This window comes from Echeneis naucrates, chromosome 17 (assembly GCF_900963305.1).
Source record: "Echeneis naucrates chromosome 17, fEcheNa1.1, whole genome shotgun sequence".
NCBI lineage: Eukaryota > Metazoa > Chordata > Actinopteri > Carangiformes > Echeneidae > Echeneis > Echeneis naucrates.
Genome location: NC_042527.1, coordinates 22,170,353 through 22,191,445, shown reverse-complemented (window position 1 = coordinate 22,191,445; position 21,093 = coordinate 22,170,353). Strand labels below are relative to the sequence as shown.

Here is a 21,093-nt window from a genome sequence, read left to right as displayed (position 1 = left end):
AAGCGCACTGACAACACAACATGGCTACGAGCTGACTACGTCACACATTACCCAGAAGGACACCTGCTGAAAGGGGAACGCTCTGGCCGGTCACACTGCGCCGCTGCCATGGGACAGGTGAACGAGAGACTCAGGACAGAAGACCCGGAATCGGTCCCCTAAAGTGGAGCTGTGTGGACATTAACCAGCTGTTCAAGATTCAAGATCTTTATTTGTCACATGTGGTGCACCCACAGTGAAATGTAAACGCCTACAGCAAACTTTTAAGGGAGGCCTGAGAATGGTGTGTGTTTGGAGGAACGGGAGGGGGGATGGCAGAGTGGTTATGTCGGGGGTTGTAAGTTCAGTGTCCTGATGGCCTGGGGTAAGAGGCTCTTCCTCAGTCTCTATCTTTTGTCCATGTGGGAGCGGAGTCTTTTCCCAGATGGCAGCCATTGAAAGAGTTTGTGGTTAGGTGGTGAGGGTCGTACAGGATCTTCCAGCTCTGGTGGTGCAGCGTGAGGTGTAGATCTCTTGCAGGTTTGGCAGTGCTGTCCTGGCTTTGTGTTCAGCACAGTGGATCACTCTATGCAGAGCTTTCCTGTCCTGTACAACTGCTGTACCAGGCAGTGATGCTCCCGGTGAGTTCAGACTTACTGTGGGGTAGAAGGTCCTCTGCAGTCTGAGGTGGTACATGCGCTGCCTCGCCTTCTTCACCAGGGTTGAGATTTGGGTGGTCCATGTTAGGCCCTCTGAGATGCAGACACCAAGGTATTTGTAGGCTTGCACTCTTCCCCCCTGTTCCGTAGATCCTGAGAGGGGTGTGATGGTTCCTCTGCTTCTCCCTGCTGAAGTCCACGATCATCTCCTTGGTTTTGAATACGTTCAGGTCCAGGTTGTTCTTCTAGCACCATGATGACAGTGCATCCACCACCAGTGTTGAGGGTGTGTGTGCTGGAGGTGTGTTTTCCTATCCTCACCACCTGTGGTCTGTCTGTCAGAAGGCTTTGAACCCAGGAGCAGAGTGAGGAGTTCAGCCCCAGCTGCCTGAGCTTCATGACCAGCCTGTGAGGAACTATGGTGTTAAATGCTGAGCTGTAGTCAATAAACAGCAGGCAGACATAGGTCTCCTTTCTGCTGCCTAGGTGGGTGAGGATGGAGTGGAGGATGTGATAGATGGCATCATCGAGTGCTCCTATTTGGGTGGTAGGCCAACTGGAGGGGGTCAAGAGAGGAGGGCAGTGAAGTGCAAATGGGGTCTTTGATCCGATCAAATCAAATCAAATCAGATTTATTTGTATAGCGCCAAATCATAACAGTTACATCAAGGCACTTTACATATAGAGCAGGTCGAGACCAAACTCTATATAAAATTATTTAAAGAGACCCAACAGATCCCTGATGAGCAAGCACTTGGTGACAGTGGCAAAGAAAAACTTCCTGATCAGCCTTTCAAGGCACTTTATCACCACAGAGGTGAGTGCTACTGGGCGGTAGTAATTGTGACAGGCTGGGCAGGGCTTTTTTGGGACAGGCATGATAATGGACCTTTTTAAGTTAGCTGAAGTAAGTTGAAGATGGAAGTGAACACAGGGGCCAGCTGCTCAGCACAGGACTTTAGTGCACATCTGGGATATGGGTGGATGCCATCAGGGCCAGCAGCCTTCCTGCTATTCACCTGTCTCAGAATTTTCTTCACATCGCGTTCTGAAATAGAAAGCATGCAGGTCTCTCCAGTGTTGATGCTGGGAACCGTGTTCTCATGTGCCACAAGTATCAACATCTATATTAATATAGTTCCCCATTGCTGAGCCCATTTTGTGTTTGTGAACCTTTCATCATCTAATATATACAAAAACAAGCTGTCAAGTAAAGCACATTGTAAAGGTGAGGCAGCATGTCTCTATGTTTTATTGTGTCTTATGTTTGTTGTGTGAGTGATGCATGAAAGTTAATTTCCCTCAGGATTAATAAATTAGATATCTAACATATATCATATTTGTAATATAAAAAAAATCTATTAAAAAATATCATATTTCTGTTTCTCAGTTCAGGACCTGAGCAGCATGGTGGCGCAGTGGTTAGCGCTGCCAACCCACAATAAATAGGTCACAGGTTCAATTCCGGTGTGGGCACCGGACTGTGTCTAAGTTAGTTGTTTATGTGTAATGGACTGGGCTACGGCAATGCCCTCAGCTCCTAGACTGGTAATGGCACCCCTCCAGAGGCTGGACCAGGAAAAAACAGAATGAATTACCCACTGCATGACTTATTTATGGAGGAAAAAGGGACAAAATTTAAGATACCAGTTCATTAAATGTAAATATATATATATAATTATTTCACTATTTAATTCATTATTTCATGGTCCTGTTGTATGGAAGACCAGAAGATACAGAATGAAACACATAAATACATCTTTAAATAATTATTTGAATGTGTCATTAATTAAAATTGGAAATAAATAAATATTTCATCAATTAATTGAAATACCAACTCTTTTAATGTAAAATATATATATAATTATTTCACAATTTAATTAATTATTTCATGGTCCTGTTGCACTGCTTCATGAGTTCATTTTATCTGTCAAACTCGGCCATCGAAGTCAGTGGGTGGTGCCAGGCCCGCTGTTAGGGGGGGACAAAAGCTTCTGCTGTCCCGGGCCTGGGGTAGAGGGGGACCCAGAACTGGGCCCTCATTAAATTATGGAACGATTTTTCAAAATTTCTCAAACTAAGCCTATTTGTGGAAAAGATTACGTAACTCTCTTCTAAAATAGATTTGTGAAAAAAATAAAGAAAATAAAACCTAGAAAGCCTTATTTCCATCTTTAAATTATTTTAGTTATTGAATGTTTCACCCCTGAAATGACACATTTGGAGCTCATCAGGTAACAGGAGGAGATTCAGAAGCTTTTTCTATGTTCTCTTTTATTATGAAATTGACTTTTGTATTAAAACTGCCAGCCAACCAAAAGGCAGCTTCCCATGAAGAACAGAAAAAAAACTTTGTAAAAAAAAAAAAAAAAAAAAAGTAGTTTTTTTTTTTTCACATATTTTAGTGCTTGACCTTGGAGAGCACCTGTACACATGCTCAAACCTCCCAGACTCTCCTGGACAGATTGTAGCTCTGTTTGCTTCTGGTCTGTGACAGTGGGTTGCGTTCAGGAACATTTGCCAAATGTCTGGACCACAGCTGGGCTCATGTCTCAGCTCCAATCTGTTTCCATACTGCTCATCAGCAAAGAGTGTCTTCAAATTATCCCAGGTCAGACTATGACCTGTCTGAGTCTAGCTGAGAACCCTTTCTCACAGATATGAAACTTATATTTTGATTATCAATATAGCAGATCATTTTCTTGATCATCTGATCATTAACTAATCCTTTAGTTTCACTCACTGTAGCTTTACAATGAGGTCAACAAACACATCATTATCCCCAGGACCCTAATAAGGACCAGACCTAAGGGCTCAGGTCATAACTGACCGACGCAGGTTCAAACGTCGTCCTGTCTCATTCAGAAAACAAAGTTCAGCTAAACAGGGGTTTATCTTTTTCAATGGTCTGCAGAGTAGAAAACAGCAAACAGATAAAAACAGGAACATTTAACCAAACAGAAAAATAGTTAATTATTAACTATTAATTGATTTTCTGTTGATTAAATTATGATTCAGCTCTAAAATGAACTGAAAATAGCAGCTGTCAGGAGGAAAGAAGATCAATCTAAACCAGTTGATTTGGAAAATGTGAAGCAGGAAAGAAAATGTCTCATCCACAGTGTGACAAACAGCCATGTGGTCCTTTAAACGTCCTTTAGATCCGACAGACAAAAATTAACAGGAACTGTTGATCAGACATTGGAAAAGGAAAAAAAAAAAAAAAGAAGCTCAGGTAAGAAAGAAGCCTCCACTCTCAGCTGAGTGTCTGTATGTTCTACGCCGACAGGTCACTGTTCTCAAATCGTTCCTGGTCGTAAACATCAGCAACCACCTTCCGTCCTCCGAACCAGCGGTGATTGAGCACCTGGATGGCTCGATTCATCTCTGCTGCTTCTGAAAACTCCACAAAGATCTTCACAATGACATCGGCATCATCCTCCTCACCCTGACGCTCCTGGTAGATGATGACACGCTTTACCTGGCCGAACTTTCCACACTCCTCAGTGACCTCTCCTTCCAGGTCATCATCGATGTCATCAGGACCGACCATGTTCCTCAGGACCATCACAGTCGACTGATTGGAGAGATCAGTGTTAGAACAACCATGTTGTTGAGGTTTGTTTGTGCCAGGGTCACTTCACTTTTCACTGACCGTTACCTTCTGTTATTTATTTTTTTTTTTACCTGGTTTTCAGTATGTCTAGTCATTAATGTTGAAACATTCTCAGTTCCAAGTCAAGACCAACAGTCCAGATACAGCTAACTATTTATCTCAAAAGGGGTAATTCAGTTTCTACAGCCAATCAACCACATACAAGTCCTGAGTCCGGTTCATCAGTCCCCAGTCAAGACCAATCCAGGTGAGCGGTGAGTGTCTCAGAGATGGAATTAAGATCCTACCTCCTGCTTCCGGAGAAGTTTCCTCATCACCATGTGTCTGGCACTGCTGCCGCTGATGCTCATGTGTTCCTGCTCACTGAGCGGCTCCATGGCTCCGTCCTGCTGCGCCTCGCACTGCAGTTCCTCCTCCTGCTTCACCTCAGAGCCAAAATTGGCTGCTGGTGTTGGAGGTGTGGCCAACACCGGGTTTACCAAACCCACATGAGGAAGACCAGGTCGAATGGGGGTCACCCCTGAAACAGACAGGTAGGAGAGGCAGGATGGTCAGATAGATGGGGCAGTCAGGCTGCAGGAGCCGCCCCAGCTCTTCAGATAGTCAAATAGATATTTATTAATCCTGAAGGAAATTCAAAGCATCCAGTAACTTAAGAAATCACCTATATATAACAATAGACAAACAACTCACAGATCACTGTCATAAAAAATTATAAATATATTAGAATATAGTAGATATATTAGATTATAATATAGTATATTACAAAATATGAATATAGGGGAAGGGTTGGAGGGCTAATGTAGCCTGTTAAGAGACAGTAGCATTTACCAAAGCCTGTAAAAAAGCACAGTGCAAACAGTTTGTAGCAGAAATATTATCCCAATGTGAAGAGGTGATGGGCAGATAGAGTTCATTATACTCTCAGTTATACTCTCAGGACTCTGTGACGGACTCCTGGACTTCACAAACAACCAGATTGTCCTCCATATTGTTGTTTATTAGTGGAGACACCGCTGATGAGGACACACAATCAACAATTGGGACAAGTACTTCCTGTCTGGAGTCTGAATGGTCTGGACCGCTGTTCTTCTTTGTTTATCATCTTGTTGTTGTTTATCATTTCTTTGGCAAGATGATATAAGATAAGTAATATCTAAATCAAAAAGTGTGAGGAAAAATATCTGTCCTGAACAGAGAACATCTGCACGATCACCAAACACATTAATCAATCAGCTGGGTCGTCTGTCCTCAGATGGATGGGGAATGGTGCTGTTTCTGATATCGGGGGGGGGGGGGGGGGTTACATGTGTTGTCAGTCTGTGATTGGACAACAGGACATCCTTGTTATCTTGAAGTGGGCGGAGCTACAGGTGATCCTACCTGTGATGACGCCTGGAGCCTGAGCAGCCATGACAGCCTGAGGGATTCCTCCCAGCTGCTGAGAAAGGAGCGCTGGTCCAGCCAGAGCCCCAAGAACTGATGCTCCCACTGCCTCCTGAACGCACCACACAACAGACAACAGTCAACGGAGGTACACTACACATATAACACTCTCTCTCTCTCCGCGTGGGGGGGCGGAGCCTCATACTGTACCTGAGCAGTGATTTTGGCAGTAGCGGCAGCGGCAGCCACGGCGGCAGCGGCAGGAAGTCCCCCAGGGGCTGTGGGTGTTAGGAGGGGCATGGGCGGAGTCACGGCCTTCCCCACCCGCAGGTACTGACCCCCCAGGTCAAACAAATTCATTGAGGCCACAGCATCTTGACCAGACTGAGCCTTATCATACTCTGAGACCAGGACCAAAAGTTACATACAAGACCATCAGAATAGAACAGGTCTCAGAACTATGTCCTCACCCCCACCCCCCCATTCTGTGGCGACTTGTCCGCCACTCACCGATGAAGCCGTAACTCTTGTGGCGGCCCGTTGTGGGCTCCCGGGCCAACATGCAGGACTTGATCTTCCCGAAGGCCTCAAAGACACTCTTGATGTCTTCATCTGAGAGGTCGGGATGGACTGACGCCACATAGATTCTGTTGAAGGCACGAGCCTCCTCTGCCAGCTGGTCGATGATCGGCTGGGCCTGACCAATGTTACTGGGCCTCCCAACCTGGAAGACCAGGGCCAGGGAAAATAGAGACCTCTAGACTGAGACCTGACGAAACAGAACTGATCACCTGGCACAGAACCAGTCTGGTCTTGTCTCAACCTTCTCCCCAGCAGAGGACTGGTTTGGACTGGTCTGTACCAGTTCTAGTCTGGTTTTGTCTGGACAGGTCTGGACTCACCTTGATGTTTCTGCCTCCCAGGACGACAGAGTTCATCTGTTCCAAAGCAAGCTGAGCCGCCTCAGGCATCTCATACTCCACGAAGGCGAAACCCTGCAGAGGAGGGACAAGGTCAGACTGAGACCGGAACCAGGACCAGGAACAGGACCAGGACCCTGCCCCCTGGTGCCGATGTGTGACCTTGTGTTTCATGGTGACAGAATCCCAGGACATGTCAATGCTTTTGATCGGTCCAAATGGAGCGAAGGCCTGTCTGATGGTGTCCTCCCCCAGCTCGTAGTAGATGGACCCCACGTAGACCCGACACATGATGGCCAGAGCCCGTTGGCGCTGTGCCGCCACCTGAGCAAAGGCGCACCATCAGCATGACCGCGTTAAAGGGCCAGTCTTTACTGCTTAAAGAACAATTATGGGCGGAGCTTCACTTACCGACTGCAGAGGTGAAAGAGCGTCTCCTAAACCCATCGTCAGAGGCGCCATCTGAGACAGAGACCATCAGACCAACGAGCATTATGGGTAAAGTCACAGCACCACCCATCTCTGGCTCCTCACAGACCAAAGAACTGAAACACCTACACGGAGGTACAACCTTACCACACTTGGTCATACCTGAGCTGGTGTTACCTAGGCAACAGTTACCCGAATAACAGGCGGTGTTACCTGGAGGCTGCTGAGCTGCTGCTGCTGAGCCAGAGTCTGCTTGACCAGAACGCTCTTGATGCTCTGCTCCATGGCATACTTCTTCGCCTACAGGAAAAGCCAACCACAATAAAAGTCCCTTACTTCTTTCACATTAAGCGCCCGTTATGCTTTCATCAGGAGCGTTACTCTGAAACATCAGACAGGAGCAGGCACCTTCTGAAGAGCCTCCTGCTGGTGGGGGGTGAGCGGCGGCAGGCCCAGCTTGGTGGCGCTCTGTCCGTTCTCCATGATGAGAGCCGGCACTCCCTGTGAAGACCACCGAGAGGTGAAAAAAACAAACACACCCCGAGACGCCGAGCGGGGGTCAGAGCAGGTACACCCTTCAGTACTACGAACACACTGTCAATCTTTCCATCGCTTGGCCTGTGTGACGTCATGTTGATCACCTGTGATGTCATGAGGCAAAAACTTTAGGTCAATTTCCGACTCCCGTGTATCGGTCGGTGATCATCAGTCTGATCACCTGTCCAGGTGTTCACAGTACAGATGGTTTCCGGTGATCAGTTAGCGTCGCATAAGACCTAACCCTCTCTGCCGTTAGCTTAGCTCCTCTGCCTACGCTGCGTTGACCAAACTGTTGTCACGGAAACACGTCAGACCGGATCAACCAATCGGGTCGGTTGTTTCCATCCCGACCGTTTGAGCCTTAACGTTAAAACCCGGTTAGGGTTCACCTCAGTCCGGTTCCTCCGGTTAGCATTAGCGCGTGTTAGCTTAGCCCGGTAAGCAGACTCACCGCAGAAACCGCCGCCGCCATATAGCCGAGCTGCCGCTCCTCCGCTCCGATCCGATCAGAAATCAATAAATCTGATGACTGAGTCCGTTTGAGCAGCGGAAGCGCCGCGGCTTTCTGACGTCACTTCCTCAGAGGTTGCTATCAAAGTAAAGCACCCGGGATGAAGGCCGGTGAAGGTTCAGGCACAGTAACGTCATAATAACGTCATTCGTTCATTCACACACTCGATTCGATTCAGAGTCAACAAAGAATCCACCGCGTGTTCTGAGGGAACAAATCTGAGAACATTCAGGGAGAAATCACAGGAGCGACCTTTGGGAGCCGAGCCAGGAAACACCAATCCACCGTGCCATGCTGACCCTATATGTACCATATATCTATCTTTAGAGGTTCATTTATTTCACCAAAGACTTAATTAGTTTGCGTTATAGTCTACAAATCCATTATTTATCAGCTACTTAAAATATTTGGAAAGACTTACATTAATCAGTTTAACTTTATTTTTTGTTTACTACAAAAGAAAAAAATACCTCTGTATATCTTGTTGATATATGATCTGATCTGATCTTATTGGGATAATATTCTATTCTTAAAACTAAATCGCTCTTTTTTATTAATAAAAATATAAATATTTGATTTGATTTAGTTTAGCCGAAATTGAGGAGAAAAACTCGCTCTTCAAGCATTTAATAAACAATTGATTTTTGGTTATTTAAGTGGGTGATGTGTTTGTCTTTATTCAAACACTTCAACACATTTACATGTCATTATAATTATTATAATTTCACATCATAAAGACATTTGGCTGTGGTTCCGACATGTTAACAACAACAACTGATCAATAACTAATTCATATATGATCAGCACATACTGCAGCTCTATACTGTTCTCACAGGATCAGAACTTGATGATCATGACAATGAAGAAGGTGGAGGGTTCTCTCCACAGGCCTCCAAAGAGCCTTTACAACATTTATACCTCACAGCTCACTGAGAACACGATGAATATTTCAATGAAGTTCTATGAAGAACTGTGGATTCCTGATACGTTCCCTTGTGTCTGACACCAGTCAGAGACTAACAAATGGGTGTTGTACAAATCGAGAACATGAAACAGACGTTCCACCTTTACAGAAACATTTTAAGGGGCCTACAGGTCTGAGCTGAATTTAGAGCCACTTTATGACAGTTAAATCAAAGTAGGTTTCTACTAATGGGATTGAGTGAGTCCTAACAGTTCTTTGATCTTTGTTTGTGTTTGGTGAATAGACCTCAAGAACCCTGCTTTGGACCAAAGGTTACCAATCTTATTCAATAATGTATCAGTTAGTTGAAAATGTTCTTTACAGAATTGGATCTGTTGTTTCAAACTTTAAAATTCAGGGTACAAATGCGTTGTAGGGAATAAATGTTTTACGGTTCTACATGAAAAGTGTTGCAGCTTCAGAACGAATCAGCAGTGATTTGTTCATGAGCTAGAAGTCCAGTAATGGAATAATTCTCTTTCAGCATAGGAAGACAGAGGACAGTTTTGTCAAATCTGGTTCCCGTCTAAGAGTAACACGTCTGCAGCTGAAAATTATTCTAGAAATGTTTGCTATAATGAACCCAGAACTCGGCTTCAGGAGATTTTTGAGAGCGAAATCAAGGTGAAGATTCTAGAACTCGGTGACCAAAGTGGCAGGTTTAGGAGGGTTTACAGAATCAAGAGTCCATTCCTAGAGCAGCCCCAAAGACTGGGTTCTCTAGTTTTCTGGATATTCATTATTTTGGAAGTCTTCATGACCTCACAGATTGACACAAGGGGACTGCAGGACTCTGCATAAGCCAGGTTCTCAGTGTGTGAGAGGGTGAAGTCAAAGCTAAGGTTAGTCATAGAACCAACAGAATATTGAGGGACCTTACAGGGTGAAGGATTCTGAGGTGTTCTTGACCTCATATATGGTTGTGATTCAGATGACATTTGCTTTGTGAGAATGATGTGTTGGTGTCAGTGGTATAACCCAAGTCCATTAGAGAGTTCTAAAAGGGCATTCCTCCAGAGATCTGCCGGGCCACCTGCTCGTCCTGGCTCTCCTCCCTGTCCTTCTTCTCCTGGTTCCAGTCTTTGAGACCCTCTGGCAGCGTTGTGTCCTCATCCTCACCTCCAGTTCCCTCCACAAACTCCTCATATGTTGACTTCTCTATAAATGGACGTTTCCCCAGCAGTTCCACCATGTCACTCTTATCAAGAACCTCCTTCTCTAGGAGCCGCAGCGCCACCTTGAGAACACCAGAGGAACATGGAAAACAGGGTCTATGTTCAGGTAGTTCAACAATTTATTTAATTTGGAACAGACCAGTGAGGGAGGGTACCTTTTCAACCTCGGCTTTCTTGTTGCTCAGCAGCTGCTGGGTTCTCTGGTACGCTTCACTGATGAGGGTCCTGACCTCAGTGTCAATAAGACGAGCTGTCGCTTCACTGTATGGTTTCTCGAGGACCATCTCACCTTGCCGGGGCAGATCAAAAGACACCTGCCCCACCTTTGCGTTCATCCCAAACTGAACGATCTGCAGCAGAACACAGAACCAGATAAGATTGATGGGATTCTCAACCAGGAACACAACATACCCAGATTGCCACTGCTTCCACTGATATAATCAAAATCCCAGATTGAAACTGATCCAAGAAGGACTACCGCTTCCTGCACAGGCTGTAGGCATTTTCCTCTGACTGTTACAAATCAGGTATTTCATTAATACGGTTAAAGTGATAAAAATCACTGAGGTCTGCTTTAGACTGTGGCGACCTTGAAACCTCAATAACAACATGAACTGTACAACCTGATTATATTTGTAAACCGAAAACTTAATTGGGGTTTGAACTCAAAATCTGCAAACGACCTTTGAACCCTCAGCTGTGATTAACTACTGTGTCAGTGATAAAAGCAAAAAACAAAAAAGGAGGGCTGTTTGTCAGAAGTTATTAATGTGGGACATCTGAGATGATGACATCATCAGGAAGTGAGGTCAGGTAGCACACCTGTGTAAACGCTGACCTGGGCATAGGCACTCTGCGTGACTTTCCTGAGGTCATCCTGGGCTCCGGTGGTGATGCGTCCGAAGAAGATCTCTTCGGAGACCCGCCCCCCCAAGGTCATGCACATCCGGTCAAGCAGCTGCTCCTTGGTGTACAGGTACTGCTCCTTAGGCAGGTACTGGGCGTAACCCAAGCCCTTCCCCCTGGGAATGATTGACACCTATATAGGACAGACAACAGAAGAATTAGTCATAGCCAGACTGACAGAGACCTGGATCATCCTGGATCTTCCTCTGAAAAGAAAGTGAGACCTTTAGCAGGGGGTCGGCATGCTCCAGGAACCATCCAGCGACTGCGTGACCGGCTTCATGGTAGGCCACTGTCTTCTTCTCCTCTGGCTGCAGGACCTGAGTCTTCTTCTCAAGACCTGAAACAACACCAGCAGGAACAGGTTTCAGATTTCATTCTCACAATAGACCTCAATCACACAGGACAACATACTGGCTTCTACTAGGTAGTCCAGGTAGATCACTCAGGTCTGGTCTGAGTTTCAGTCTGGTTTAGTCTGAGTCCCATTCTAATCTAGGTCTCAGTCTTTTCTGGTCTGGTCTCACCTCCAATGACCCTCTCGATGGCCTGTTCAAAGTGTTTCTGGTTGATGGCATCTGAGAGGTGGCGAGCAGCAATCAGTGCAGCCTCGTTACAAACGTTAGCGATGTCAGCACCTGACAGACAGAGACCAGGGACGGTGAACCCAGGAGCTCAGGGCAACAAGGAGACCTAAACTTGGGGAGCCATGTAATCACCTGAGAATCCAGGGGTGAGGGCAGCCATCTTCTTGGCTAGGGTGTCTTTGTCTATTGCTGCCTCAAGCTTAAGAGGACGCAGGTGGACTTTAAAGATGGAGGCTCGACCTTTGATATCAGGAGGACCTGAAAGACAGTGACGAGGTCAGCTGAGTACGCCAGACCTCGTCCTGGACCACATGTCACCAAACTATCAACATGAGATGCAACATCTGTCCCATGACTTCCTGTTCATATTCTCACCAATGTAGATCTGTCTGTCGAAGCGTCCTGGTCTCATCAGAGCCGGGTCTAGGATGTCTGGTCTGTTGGTTCCTGCCAGAACCACTACATTGGTTGCTGTGTTGAAGCCTACAAAACAGAGAGGATGAAGACCTCTGGCTTCCTGCTTGATTAGCAATAAATTGACCAATGAGCAATGAAGATATAAAGTTACCCCCACCACATCCCATATGTTTCCCATCATTCCCGTCACCCACCATCCATCTCCACCAGCAGCTGGTTCAGGGTGTTCTCCTGTTCACTCTGCCCTCCAAAGTTGCCTCGCCCACGTTTACGTCCCACAGCATCAATTTCATCAATGAAGAGGATGCAGGGAGCATTCTTTCTCGCCATGACAAAAAGGTCTCTCACCTGAACAAGAAGTGGGAAGCAGTTTTTAAGAGTCAGTTGTTAGCGCCAGGTGAGCTCAATTAACAACTGTGAACTGGTCCTCACTCTGGCCGGGCCAACGCCCACAAACATCTCTAAGAACTCAGAGCCGTTGACAGTGATGAACGGCACATTAGCTTCACCAGCCGTCGCTTTGGCCAGGAGGGTCTTTCCTGTTCCCGGAGGACCCGTCAAGATGGCTCCCTGCAAACACAACCACTTATCAGTTTGAAGTACTTCCTGGACAAACAGCAGTTTTCCCAGCAGACAAACAAAATATGGTCTCAGGAAAGATCTGCCTGACATCTGACCCCATGTCACTACAAAGATAAAGGCAGGAAATCATCGCCTGCATCCCCTCACCTTGGGGATCTTGGCACCAAGGTCTTGGTACTGTTTGGGGTTCTTCAAGAAATTGACAAACTCCATAATTTCCAGTTTGGCCTCCTCGCAGCCCGCCACATCTTTGAACTTCACATCAATCTCATCTTTCAGGATCTTTGCAGTTGTCTCGCTGACGCTGAACAGACCTCCCATCCCCCGGCCGGGACGCCCTGCCCCGGCTGGCCCCCGTCTCAGCATGAACAGCAGGAAGCCAATGATGAGCACTGTGGGGAGCATGCTCAGTAGGAACGTGCTGGACAGGGAATATATCAAGTTTAGAGCCATATGCAGGTCTAAAGCAGTACTGTATAACCATGTCACACAGACAAATGTGGGTCTTACCCATCGCTCTCAGTGGAATAAACCACCGGCAGCCTGTTTTCCCCTTCAATGCCCAGCTCGTACTGAGCCGTCTCCAGGTTCCTCTCGAACGTGTCCACGCTCCCAATGTTGAACCAGATGTACTGCTAAGAGACCAAGAAAACCTTCCTGTGATCATCGTAGGAATGCGCCCGTATTATTTACCAAGGAAGTTCACGTACACCATTGTTATCACTGTTTACATCCCCCCGTCAGCTGATGCAGCGGTAGCCTGTGAAGTCATCAGCTCCACCGCTGCCAAACTACTGACTGAACACCCAGATGCATTCATGTTATATATTTTATTCCCTTTGTGTAATGCTGCTGTTACACTGCAATTTCCCAGTCTGGGATAAATAAAGTATCTATCTATCTATCTATCTATCTATCTATCTATCTATCATGTGAGAACAGGACAAGACTCCTAAATCATCAAAACTGGTTTGAGCTTTTTGAAAACTGAGTTATTGACTCACCCCGTCCACTGGTGTCTTCCCAGAGGAAAAAACCACCTTGACGTAACGCTTGTTTACAACCTCTAAACGGTCCACCTGAGGGATCAACAGTATGTGAGGAGCTAACAACAGCACAGCTGAAATTGGACTGGCAGCTCAAATCAGGTTTGCTACAACAGCATTTGACAAACAACACAAGATATAACATTTTTATTAAGATAAGCACAGTAGGTTGTGGCCTCACCACTCCTTTGGACAGGTAGTTGTTGACAAAGTCTTTCCAGGTGACCTCTCGCCCTCCATCTCTGAAGAAAAAGTAATAAGCGATCGTGGTCCAGAACGCTGCTCCACTCAGGAAGTACATCCTGAATTCTTTATCGTCCCAGGGAATGTCACCCTAAACCAATCAGAATCTAGTGTCAGAGCTACAAAGAACACACACTTGTCTGACCAGGGGAGCAAAGGAGACAGTTGAGGGACCCGTAAAAGCAACATCAGCCACACAACAGACCTTCTGCAGACGGTTGTACCAATGTGAGTCCTCTTTACGACCTCCTTTTTTCCCACCTCCTCCTGAACTCCCTGAAGATCTCTGTGTGTTGGCAGGTTTGGCATCTGAGAATCAAACAAGGTGACAGGAAGCTACAATAGGCGACACAAAGCCACAGGAACTGACCTTAGATATCAGCAGATTTCTACCTTTAGTTGTAGAGTCAGCCTCAGAGTTTTTTGAAGGTTTCTGAGTTTCTGGAAAATATTTTTCAAAACCTAAAGAGATAAACAGATTTTTACTTTTCTGAACTCCAGAGACTCATTAATTTAATAACCTTAACAAACCAGAAACTCACTCTTGGCCCCAAAATTCTGAGATGAGCATACACACACACACACACACACACAGAACTCTATACCTTTAGGGGGTCTGGAGTTCAGTCGCCTGTAGGCTCCCAGCAGCTCACTCAGCAGACTCCACCCACTCCGTCCCTCTCTGGCCAAGGAGGAATACATCACCTGAACACAACACATCACCTGAACACAACACATCACCTGAACATCTGAACGCATCTCAACATGACTTGAACGCTGCACGATATAAAGAAAATATGCGTCTGTATAAATAGACGTATTAAAAGAGGAACTGTGTGCTCTGGTAGGAGAGACGAGACCAGCACTGTCAAAGATGTCCGGTCCTTATAAAAGCCAATGTCAGCGCTAAAGGGTCACACAGGGGACTCCATCTGAGCTGACAGTCAGTCGTGTCTGTGCGGTCGGCCGCTGCCCCTCAGCGGGTCAGCCGGGTCAGCCGGGTCCCTCTTCGGGCTGGATTTAGCTGCATTCCCTGTGAGCGCAGTTATCTGATCGGTACATTTTCCACCTACCAGCCGGGCCGGAGCGTTAGAGGGCAGCAGCCGGAACATGCTCCTGCAGCCGGCGGACAGCCGCAGGTAGCGGTGGGCCATCTCCTCCGGGTAAAACCGACACCTGTGGCAGAAAAAAGTGACGACGTCGGCCTTGAAACTCAACTCCAGTTCGGTGTTTGTGCTCTGTAATCACCATGAGCCGCCATCTTTCATTTCCTCACGGAGGATCGGGTGTTTGTGGAGGCGACAGCGACCCCTGCCGCCCCCTCCATCACCGCTTCTTCCTGTCCTTGTTACTGTTATTATTACTATTATTATTTAATTTTATAATTATCGTTACTATTACTATTATTACTGTTGTTGTTGTCGTTAATATCAGGTCCAGTCCAGGAGCCGGACTGCATAGCAGCTGGAAACACGGAGTTAATCACTGAGGTACACAACACGAACTGATTAATGATGACTAATGATGATTACACTTACCACAAACAGGCCACTGAACGGACATAAACCGTTCACCTGCATCAAAGGCCGCCAGGTGGCGCTGGGCCGCCTGCTCCAGTTGCATGTCGGGTAATTGAAGATGGCTCCGGACAGTGCAGAGGAATGAAGCGGCTGACCGCTGACTGATTCCCCGCTGATCCCGCACTCGTTGCGGCCTCCGGTGTTTCAGCAGAGCGGAGTCGCTGGTGTTTCTGAGCTATGAGGTAAACAGTCCGTCGCTGCCGGGCAGGCTGGCCCTGCTAATCCGGGGAAACCCGAGTGTAACCGGGCGGGTGGCAGCTTATCCGGCAGCGCTGCTGGGAGAAGGACAGACCGATGCTAACAGACGAAGCTAACAGCTGCCTTATCTCACACTTTGTTTAATGTTGTTTAGCATGTAGCATCAGCTAGCTTCATTCTGCCTCTGCGATTAGTGAACGGCTTTTAACTGGTTAGCTTTAGCATGTAAGATGGTTAGCTTGATGGTTAAAAAAAAACATAACAGGTATGTCACTAATGGTATGACGTCATCGCACGCAGTCTTTAGTTGTGATGTGTTTTTTATGGGTTTAGGTGAGAATGCTATTGGCTGGATATTGACTTGGGGAGTTATTAATTGATTGACGATGAAGTTGATCAGTTATTAATCATCAGTGAACGTTATGTTCTGAACGTCCAGGTGGCGTTCACGGCCTCCACACATTATCAGCTATTCTGTTCGCTGTGACAGAGTGTCAGGTGTCTGATCCGCCTGCTGGGCTTTGATTTTGGTCTCAACAGAGTCCTGAACCGAGTCTGGGTTTGACTGACTTGCTCTGATTTCTCTTCCACTAATCATCTTCCTCCTGCATTCTCTCTGCTGTCACCTGTCCATCTGGAACCAACAGGTGTGAGGCTAGGGCGGAGGGACAGAGCCTGTCCCCGTTGAGGACAGGTGTTGGTGAAGAAGAGCAGCTCAGAACCATATGGAGTATTTAAAGTTTGGTCCATTAGTGTCTTCTTCTTCTCTTCTGTAGGAGTGGTGTCCTGTTGCCTCCAGGCGTCCTGGCTGTCAGACTATGCTGTATATGTCCACTGGGTGGCGCCTGCTGAGCCGAGCTCACTGCCACTGTCCCTGCCGCCCCCGCCACACCGCTCCGTTTGACACCATGTATGCCACCCGCCTGTACAGCACCGCGGGAGGAGGGGGAGGCGGGGGAGGCGGGGTTAAACAGGCTCGAAGGTCGGGGCTGGCTGTGATAGAGGCACCCCACCCTCCACACCCACACCTGCCCCACCATCCACACGCGGCCCCAGCTCCGCCTCCCCCTGCCTACTCTCTGTACCAAGGCCGCCCCGAAGCCCACCGAGGGGCACACTTCCACCACCACTACCACCCCCATCCACAGCCAGCCCACCTAGCCCCACCTGCGCTGCCCCCACACTACCAGCACCACACCCACTTCCACACTTATGGAGCTGGGGCTCCAGGAGGAGGGGCCATGATGCCCAGCAGTAAAAAGAAGACATGGAACTTCATTCACGAGAAGATGAGCTACGACACGTTCTTCACCATGAAGCGTCTGATTGAGCGCTCGCGGCGGCCTGACGAGGTGCTGCGCTGGGTCACCCAGAACCCAGCCAAGATCTCCCACAACCACTACCCTGTCGCCCTGCAGAAGATTGGCCAGCTGCTGCAGGCCACGCAGCCACGGGGCGGGGGGGAAGAAGCTGAGGCTGCAGGAGGTGGAGCCAATGGTGGTGATGGGCGTCAGATCCTAGAACATCAGGATTTTCAGACACTCTGTGATGCCATCATCAGCGATTGCAGCAAGTTTGACAATTTCAGTATAGTCAACTGTTTATATGCCGTGGCGGCGCTTGGTGAGTCGTCGTGAAGTCAGACAGATCAGGAGCATTTAATTCTCAAGAGCCTGGCTCAGGTGAAGCTCTACAGGCATGTCTCAGTAACCCTGTGATTGTTGTCACACCTTCAGGTCTTCCCAGTGACTCTCAGGTGGTCCAGGTGTTGGAGGCAGAGTCTCAGTCCAGACTGAACCAGTTTAATCAGAAGGATGTTTCCATGGTGTTCAGCTCCAGCATGAAGCTTCACCCCGGCAGTCAACACCCCCTGACAGAGGCTTGTCTGGCTGGCCTGGAGAAGAACCTGGAGCGAGAACGCCACCCGCAGACGCTCTTCTTGCTGCTGTCCTACTACAGGCTCAAGTGGCGCACGCTGCAGCTGCAGGAACCATCTGCTCCTGCCGGGGGCGTTGTAACCACCAACAACACTCCTCCAAACCCTGAGCAGCTGCTCGCCAACAGGTATGAATACCTTGTTCACCTGACACCATCAGGAGCTCCCCCGAGTCTGACGTCCATGTGTTTGTCTGCAGGAAGATTTTGCGCCTGGTCAAACACACACTGGCGAGTGTCAGCGGCGTCCGGGACCAGGAGATGGTCCTGTTGGATGAGATGCTGGCAGCTTGTGCCCGAGAAGCAAGCAATAAGAGCCTGGAATTGATCTTTAGCTCTCACCTGTTCTACCAGAACAGACAGGAGCGTTTCATAAGCAGCCTTGCAGGTGAGGCCTACACTGTGATATTGTCAGCAATCTGTAAGTCATGTGACTTGATCACGTAACCTACTGATTCTTCTCTCTGTCAGAGGAGCTGCCCAAGAAGGTGGACAGTATCACGCCCTACACGATGGCTCTGATTGCCAAATACATTGCCCGCCACCGCCTGAGAGAGACCCGGCTGCTAGACACCATTGCAGACTTCCTGGTGAAGAAGGCGGAGTACCTGGACAGTAAGGTGAGGGCAGGTACCAGGGTCAGGTGGTCATGGGTGTCTGACAGTGGCACACTTCAGTGACATGTTCTGTGTCCACAGGTGATCCAGAAGCTGGTGTTCCCATTCAGCAGGATGAGCTACCGTCCGTCCAGCAGTGACTTCTTCTCTCGCCTGGAGGAGGTGGTGGAGCTGAAGGCACTCAGCTCGCCGCTTGCCACGGTTAATATCCTCATGTCCTTGTTCCAGCTTGGTCACTTCCCCGGCCTGGTGCTGCATCGAGTCTTCTCCTCCGCCTTCATCAGCAACGTCACCAGTCAGTGTCCAGTACCAGCAGTGACAACACATGGCTGCTGCCAGTGTAACCACCACTTCCCAGTAACCAGCTATGTTCTGTCCCGCTCACAGACAGCCCCTACGCCCTTATCGTCCGAAGGTACCTTTCGCTGCTAGATGCTGCTGTTGAGTTGGAGTATCGCGAGTACACCGGACCACGTCTGCAGGACGCCCACAAAGTCCTGATGTTTGACCATGCCCTGACAGCTGATGAAGTCAACCGCAAGTACAGGTAACACACTTCAACACAGAAACACGCCTGTACACAGAGAGACACACCCTAACGTGGAGAAAAAGTCCTGACTGGTTGTTCCAATGTGTCTGTCCTCAGTTATAAAGGTCTGGTAGCTGAGGCATTACGTCAGCTGGTTGGAGAACAGAACTACAAACAGGATGAAGTTCTGGCTCCAGGATACTATACAGGTACGACAGTCCTTCACCTGCTCTGTCCTGGTCTCCCCCCCCCCCCCCCCTCACCTGATGTCTTCTGGTCTTAGATTTCGTGTTGTGGTTGGACAGTTCTGGTCGGGTCTTACCCATCAGGAATGGTGCTGGTCTGGCTATGAGCCTTGCTCCTCCCCCCTGTGCTTCTGTGGCATCAAAACCAGCTGATGGTGCGGTCACCGTAGTGACGTCAGAGTTCCAGAGGTTCTCTCCATTTGCAGCACTGGAGGAGGGTGGCGAGCAGCCAGGTCAGCCAGGAGAGGCACTGAGTGGTACACTGGAGCCAAGGTCCTTTATGCCCCATCATATCCGAAGCACAACGGGCCCCACGGTGGCAACGTGCCCCCCCCGGCCAGGAGCCAATGGGGGCTCCCTGGACTATGGCCCGTACTACATCCCTGCAGCAGAGTACTACTCCAGTCTGGCTAAAGAGCATTCTTTAGAGAGCCAGGACAGCTCCACGCTCAGCAGCCCCCCTTCTGATGGCCTCGTCCCACCTGGGCCTCAAGGACCTCCAGGGGCCACGGCCCCAGAATCCCTATTCCAGTTTTCTATTGGGAAGATACTGGAGGATGAGGGGGGGCCAGGGCCCCCAGGGGCCCCAGGGGGCCAGGGAACAGACTGTGAGCTGCCAGGATTCTATGAAGACGTGACATACTCTGAGGGTTCTGGGGCCGACAGGGGCCCCTCTTCACCATCGCCACTTCACCCCCCCGATCGACCTGATGCAGAGAACCACCCAGCAGAACAGAGGCAGATCCGGAGGTCAGTCCATCTCTGAGTAAGCCTGAGACCTCACTTGTGGTGTCTCAGACCTCATCCTGGTCCTGTCTGGTCTCTGCAGGGTCATCATGTCAGTTAATGACAAGTGGCATTACTGCCACAACTCTGAGGTCCTGGTGGGGTCCCGTGCAATGAGGGACCGGCACCTAAGGCTGCTGGGATACATCATCCTTCAGGTGAGTCAGACCCCGATTGTTTAAAACCGGGACAACAAGAGTTCAGGTCTTAATTCAGCCCAAAACCTCACTGACTCCCTGTTCAGAATTCATTATACCATCATCGGTCTCCATGACAACCTCCAGGTGTGGCCAAGGAGTCTTTGTGCTAAGCTCGGCTAAAAACAATCTTGTGCTGCAGCTCCTCCAGTCATGTGACCTGTGTTTTTGTGCCCTCTCAGCTTCCATACCACGAGCTGGAAAAGCTGAACGGCATCGAGGAAGTGAAGCAGTACCTGCACAAGAAGCTGCTGGACATCCCACTATGACTGTGTGTGCGCGTGTGTGTGTGTGTGTGTGTGTGCGCGCGTGTGTGTGTGTGCGTGTGTGCGCGTGCGTGCGTGCGTGCGTGCGTGCCTGTCATCACAGCTCCAACTGATCATTTTTATTGTTGACTATTGTGGATCTGATCAGTAATGACCAGGCAGGCTCTTAAAGGACCAGTCCACCGCTTCAGACAACCGTCCCACTCCAAGTCAGGGTCTGATCTAGGTCCAGATACTCGGTCCAACTGCGGTTCAACACTTTTTGTCCAGGGTGAGTTCAGGGATGCTGGGAGTGGAAGACAAACAGGAAGTGGATCCTGCCTCACCTGTGCAGGTGTCTGAGCAAAGAACTGATCCTTTTATGTTGTGCAGGCTGTGATCTGATTGGTCGCTGTGTGAATGACCTTTTTTTGGGGGATGGGGGGGTGGGTTCTTTTTATAATGTTTGGTAATAGTGATAATGATCATGATGCATGTGAGGGCTGCTAAGGGGGCTGATGGGTACTGTAGTTTTGAGTGCATTACTGCAGAGGGGAGGGTTGTGTGTTGCCATGGAGATGTAGTATGTGTGCCAAAGGTCTGGAAGATCTGTTAGGATGATGTGTGGGTGATAATGTTGGGGTCAAAGGTCAGATTATTTATTTGTGTATCAGGTGATGTCAGAGGGAAAGAGGCTTGTTTATATTCTATAAATCTCAATTCAAATGTTATAAAACCTGAAACCAACTGATCTGGACTCTGAGTGGTTCTTATGTGGTCCTGATCCAGACTCAGGATGGG

The 21,093-nt window shown here is 48.4% G+C and overlaps 3 protein-coding genes across 9 annotated transcripts; 1 reads left to right on the top strand and 2 right to left on the bottom strand.

The window, feature by feature from the left end:
* Positions 1 to 2,544: 2,544 nt before the first annotated feature.
* puf60a (poly-U binding splicing factor a) lies at positions 2,545 to 8,091 on the bottom strand. Of its 5 annotated transcripts, none has more exons than XM_029524307.1 (11): positions 7,981 to 8,091; positions 7,398 to 7,490; positions 7,203 to 7,289; positions 6,972 to 7,022; positions 6,543 to 6,884; positions 6,151 to 6,364; positions 5,851 to 6,041; positions 5,638 to 5,752; positions 4,542 to 4,774; positions 4,120 to 4,215; positions 2,545 to 4,034 (listed from the first exon to the last, which is right to left on the bottom strand). In XM_029524307.1, the coding sequence occupies exons 1-11, from the start codon at positions 7,999 to 8,001 to the stop codon at positions 4,020 to 4,022; spliced, it is 1,458 nt and encodes a 485-aa protein (XP_029380167.1). In that variant the 5' UTR covers positions 8,002 to 8,091; the 3' UTR covers positions 2,545 to 4,019. The 5 variants fall into 5 exon arrangements, with proteins under 5 accessions (XP_029380167.1, XP_029380166.1, XP_029380164.1 ...); XM_029524306.1 differs by having other exon boundaries at positions 2,549 to 4,215; positions 6,543 to 6,635; positions 6,723 to 6,884; XM_029524304.1 differs by having other exon boundaries at positions 2,549 to 4,215.
* Positions 8,092 to 8,665: 574 nt separating this feature from the next.
* LOC115057160 (AFG3-like protein 2) lies at positions 8,666 to 15,618 on the bottom strand. 3 transcript variants are annotated; one of them, XM_029524044.1, is made up of 18 exons: positions 15,499 to 15,618; positions 15,034 to 15,136; positions 14,566 to 14,665; positions 14,354 to 14,422; positions 14,166 to 14,269; positions 13,899 to 14,051; positions 13,676 to 13,750; positions 13,182 to 13,306; positions 12,819 to 13,092; positions 12,522 to 12,659; positions 12,284 to 12,437; positions 12,048 to 12,155; positions 11,805 to 11,930; positions 11,613 to 11,723; positions 11,310 to 11,425; positions 11,018 to 11,218; positions 10,335 to 10,529; positions 8,666 to 10,241 (listed from the first exon to the last, which is right to left on the bottom strand). In XM_029524044.1, exons 2-18 carry the CDS (start codon positions 15,112 to 15,114, stop codon positions 10,002 to 10,004), a joined length of 2,370 nt encoding a protein of 789 aa, XP_029379904.1. In that variant the 5' UTR covers positions 15,115 to 15,136; positions 15,499 to 15,618; the 3' UTR covers positions 8,666 to 10,001. The 3 variants fall into 3 exon arrangements, with proteins under 3 accessions (XP_029379904.1, XP_029379905.1, XP_029379906.1); XM_029524045.1 differs by lacking the exon at positions 15,499 to 15,618 and having other exon boundaries at positions 13,182 to 13,303; positions 15,034 to 15,253; XM_029524046.1 differs by lacking the exons at positions 8,666 to 10,241; positions 15,499 to 15,618 and having other exon boundaries at positions 10,343 to 10,529; positions 11,002 to 11,218; positions 15,034 to 15,253.
* fastk (Fas-activated serine/threonine kinase) lies at positions 14,656 to 21,043 on the top strand. The gene is made up of 11 exons (XM_029524043.1): positions 14,656 to 15,722; positions 16,515 to 17,361; positions 17,475 to 17,802; positions 17,874 to 18,061; positions 18,145 to 18,293; positions 18,372 to 18,585; positions 18,678 to 18,837; positions 18,937 to 19,028; positions 19,103 to 19,814; positions 19,894 to 20,008; positions 20,230 to 21,043. Exons 2-11 carry the CDS (start codon positions 16,557 to 16,559, stop codon positions 20,314 to 20,316), a joined length of 2,850 nt encoding a protein of 949 aa, XP_029379903.1. The 5' UTR covers positions 14,656 to 15,722; positions 16,515 to 16,556; the 3' UTR covers positions 20,317 to 21,043.
* The last annotated feature ends 50 nt before the right edge of the window (positions 21,044 to 21,093 follow it).

Excerpts from the sequence above, each read along its gene's own strand:
- LOC115057160 (XM_029524044.1), bottom strand. The coding sequence starts at position 15,114 with ATGGCCCACCGCTACCTGCGGCTGTCCGCCGGCTGCAGGAGCATGTTC. Across the intron at positions 11,219-11,309 it reads ATGCCGACCCCCTGCTAAAG|GTGTCAATCATTCCCAGGGG; the intron begins GTCTCACTTTCT and ends TGTCCTATATAG. Across the intron at positions 10,530-11,017 it reads CGCAGAGTGCCTATGCCCAG|ATCGTTCAGTTTGGGATGAA; the intron begins GTCAGCGTTTAC and ends GTTCTGCTGCAG.
- puf60a (XM_029524304.1), bottom strand. The coding sequence starts at position 8,001 with ATGGCGGCGGCGGTTTCTGCG. Across the intron at positions 7,023-7,202 it reads AGCAGCTCAGCAGCCTCCAG|ATGGCGCCTCTGACGATGGG; the intron begins GTAACACCGCCT and ends TCTCTGTCTCAG. Across the intron at positions 4,775-5,637 it reads GGCTCCAGGCGTCATCACAG|GGGTGACCCCCATTCGACCT; the intron begins GTAGGATCACCT and ends TGTCTGTTTCAG.
- fastk (XM_029524043.1), top strand. The coding sequence starts at position 16,557 with ATGCTGTATATGTCCACTGGGTGGCGCCTGCTGAGCCGAGCTCACTGC. Across the intron at positions 18,586-18,677 it reads CTTCATCAGCAACGTCACCA|ACAGCCCCTACGCCCTTATC; the intron begins GTCAGTGTCCAG and ends TCCCGCTCACAG. Across the intron at positions 19,815-19,893 it reads GAACAGAGGCAGATCCGGAG|GGTCATCATGTCAGTTAATG; the intron begins GTCAGTCCATCT and ends TGGTCTCTGCAG.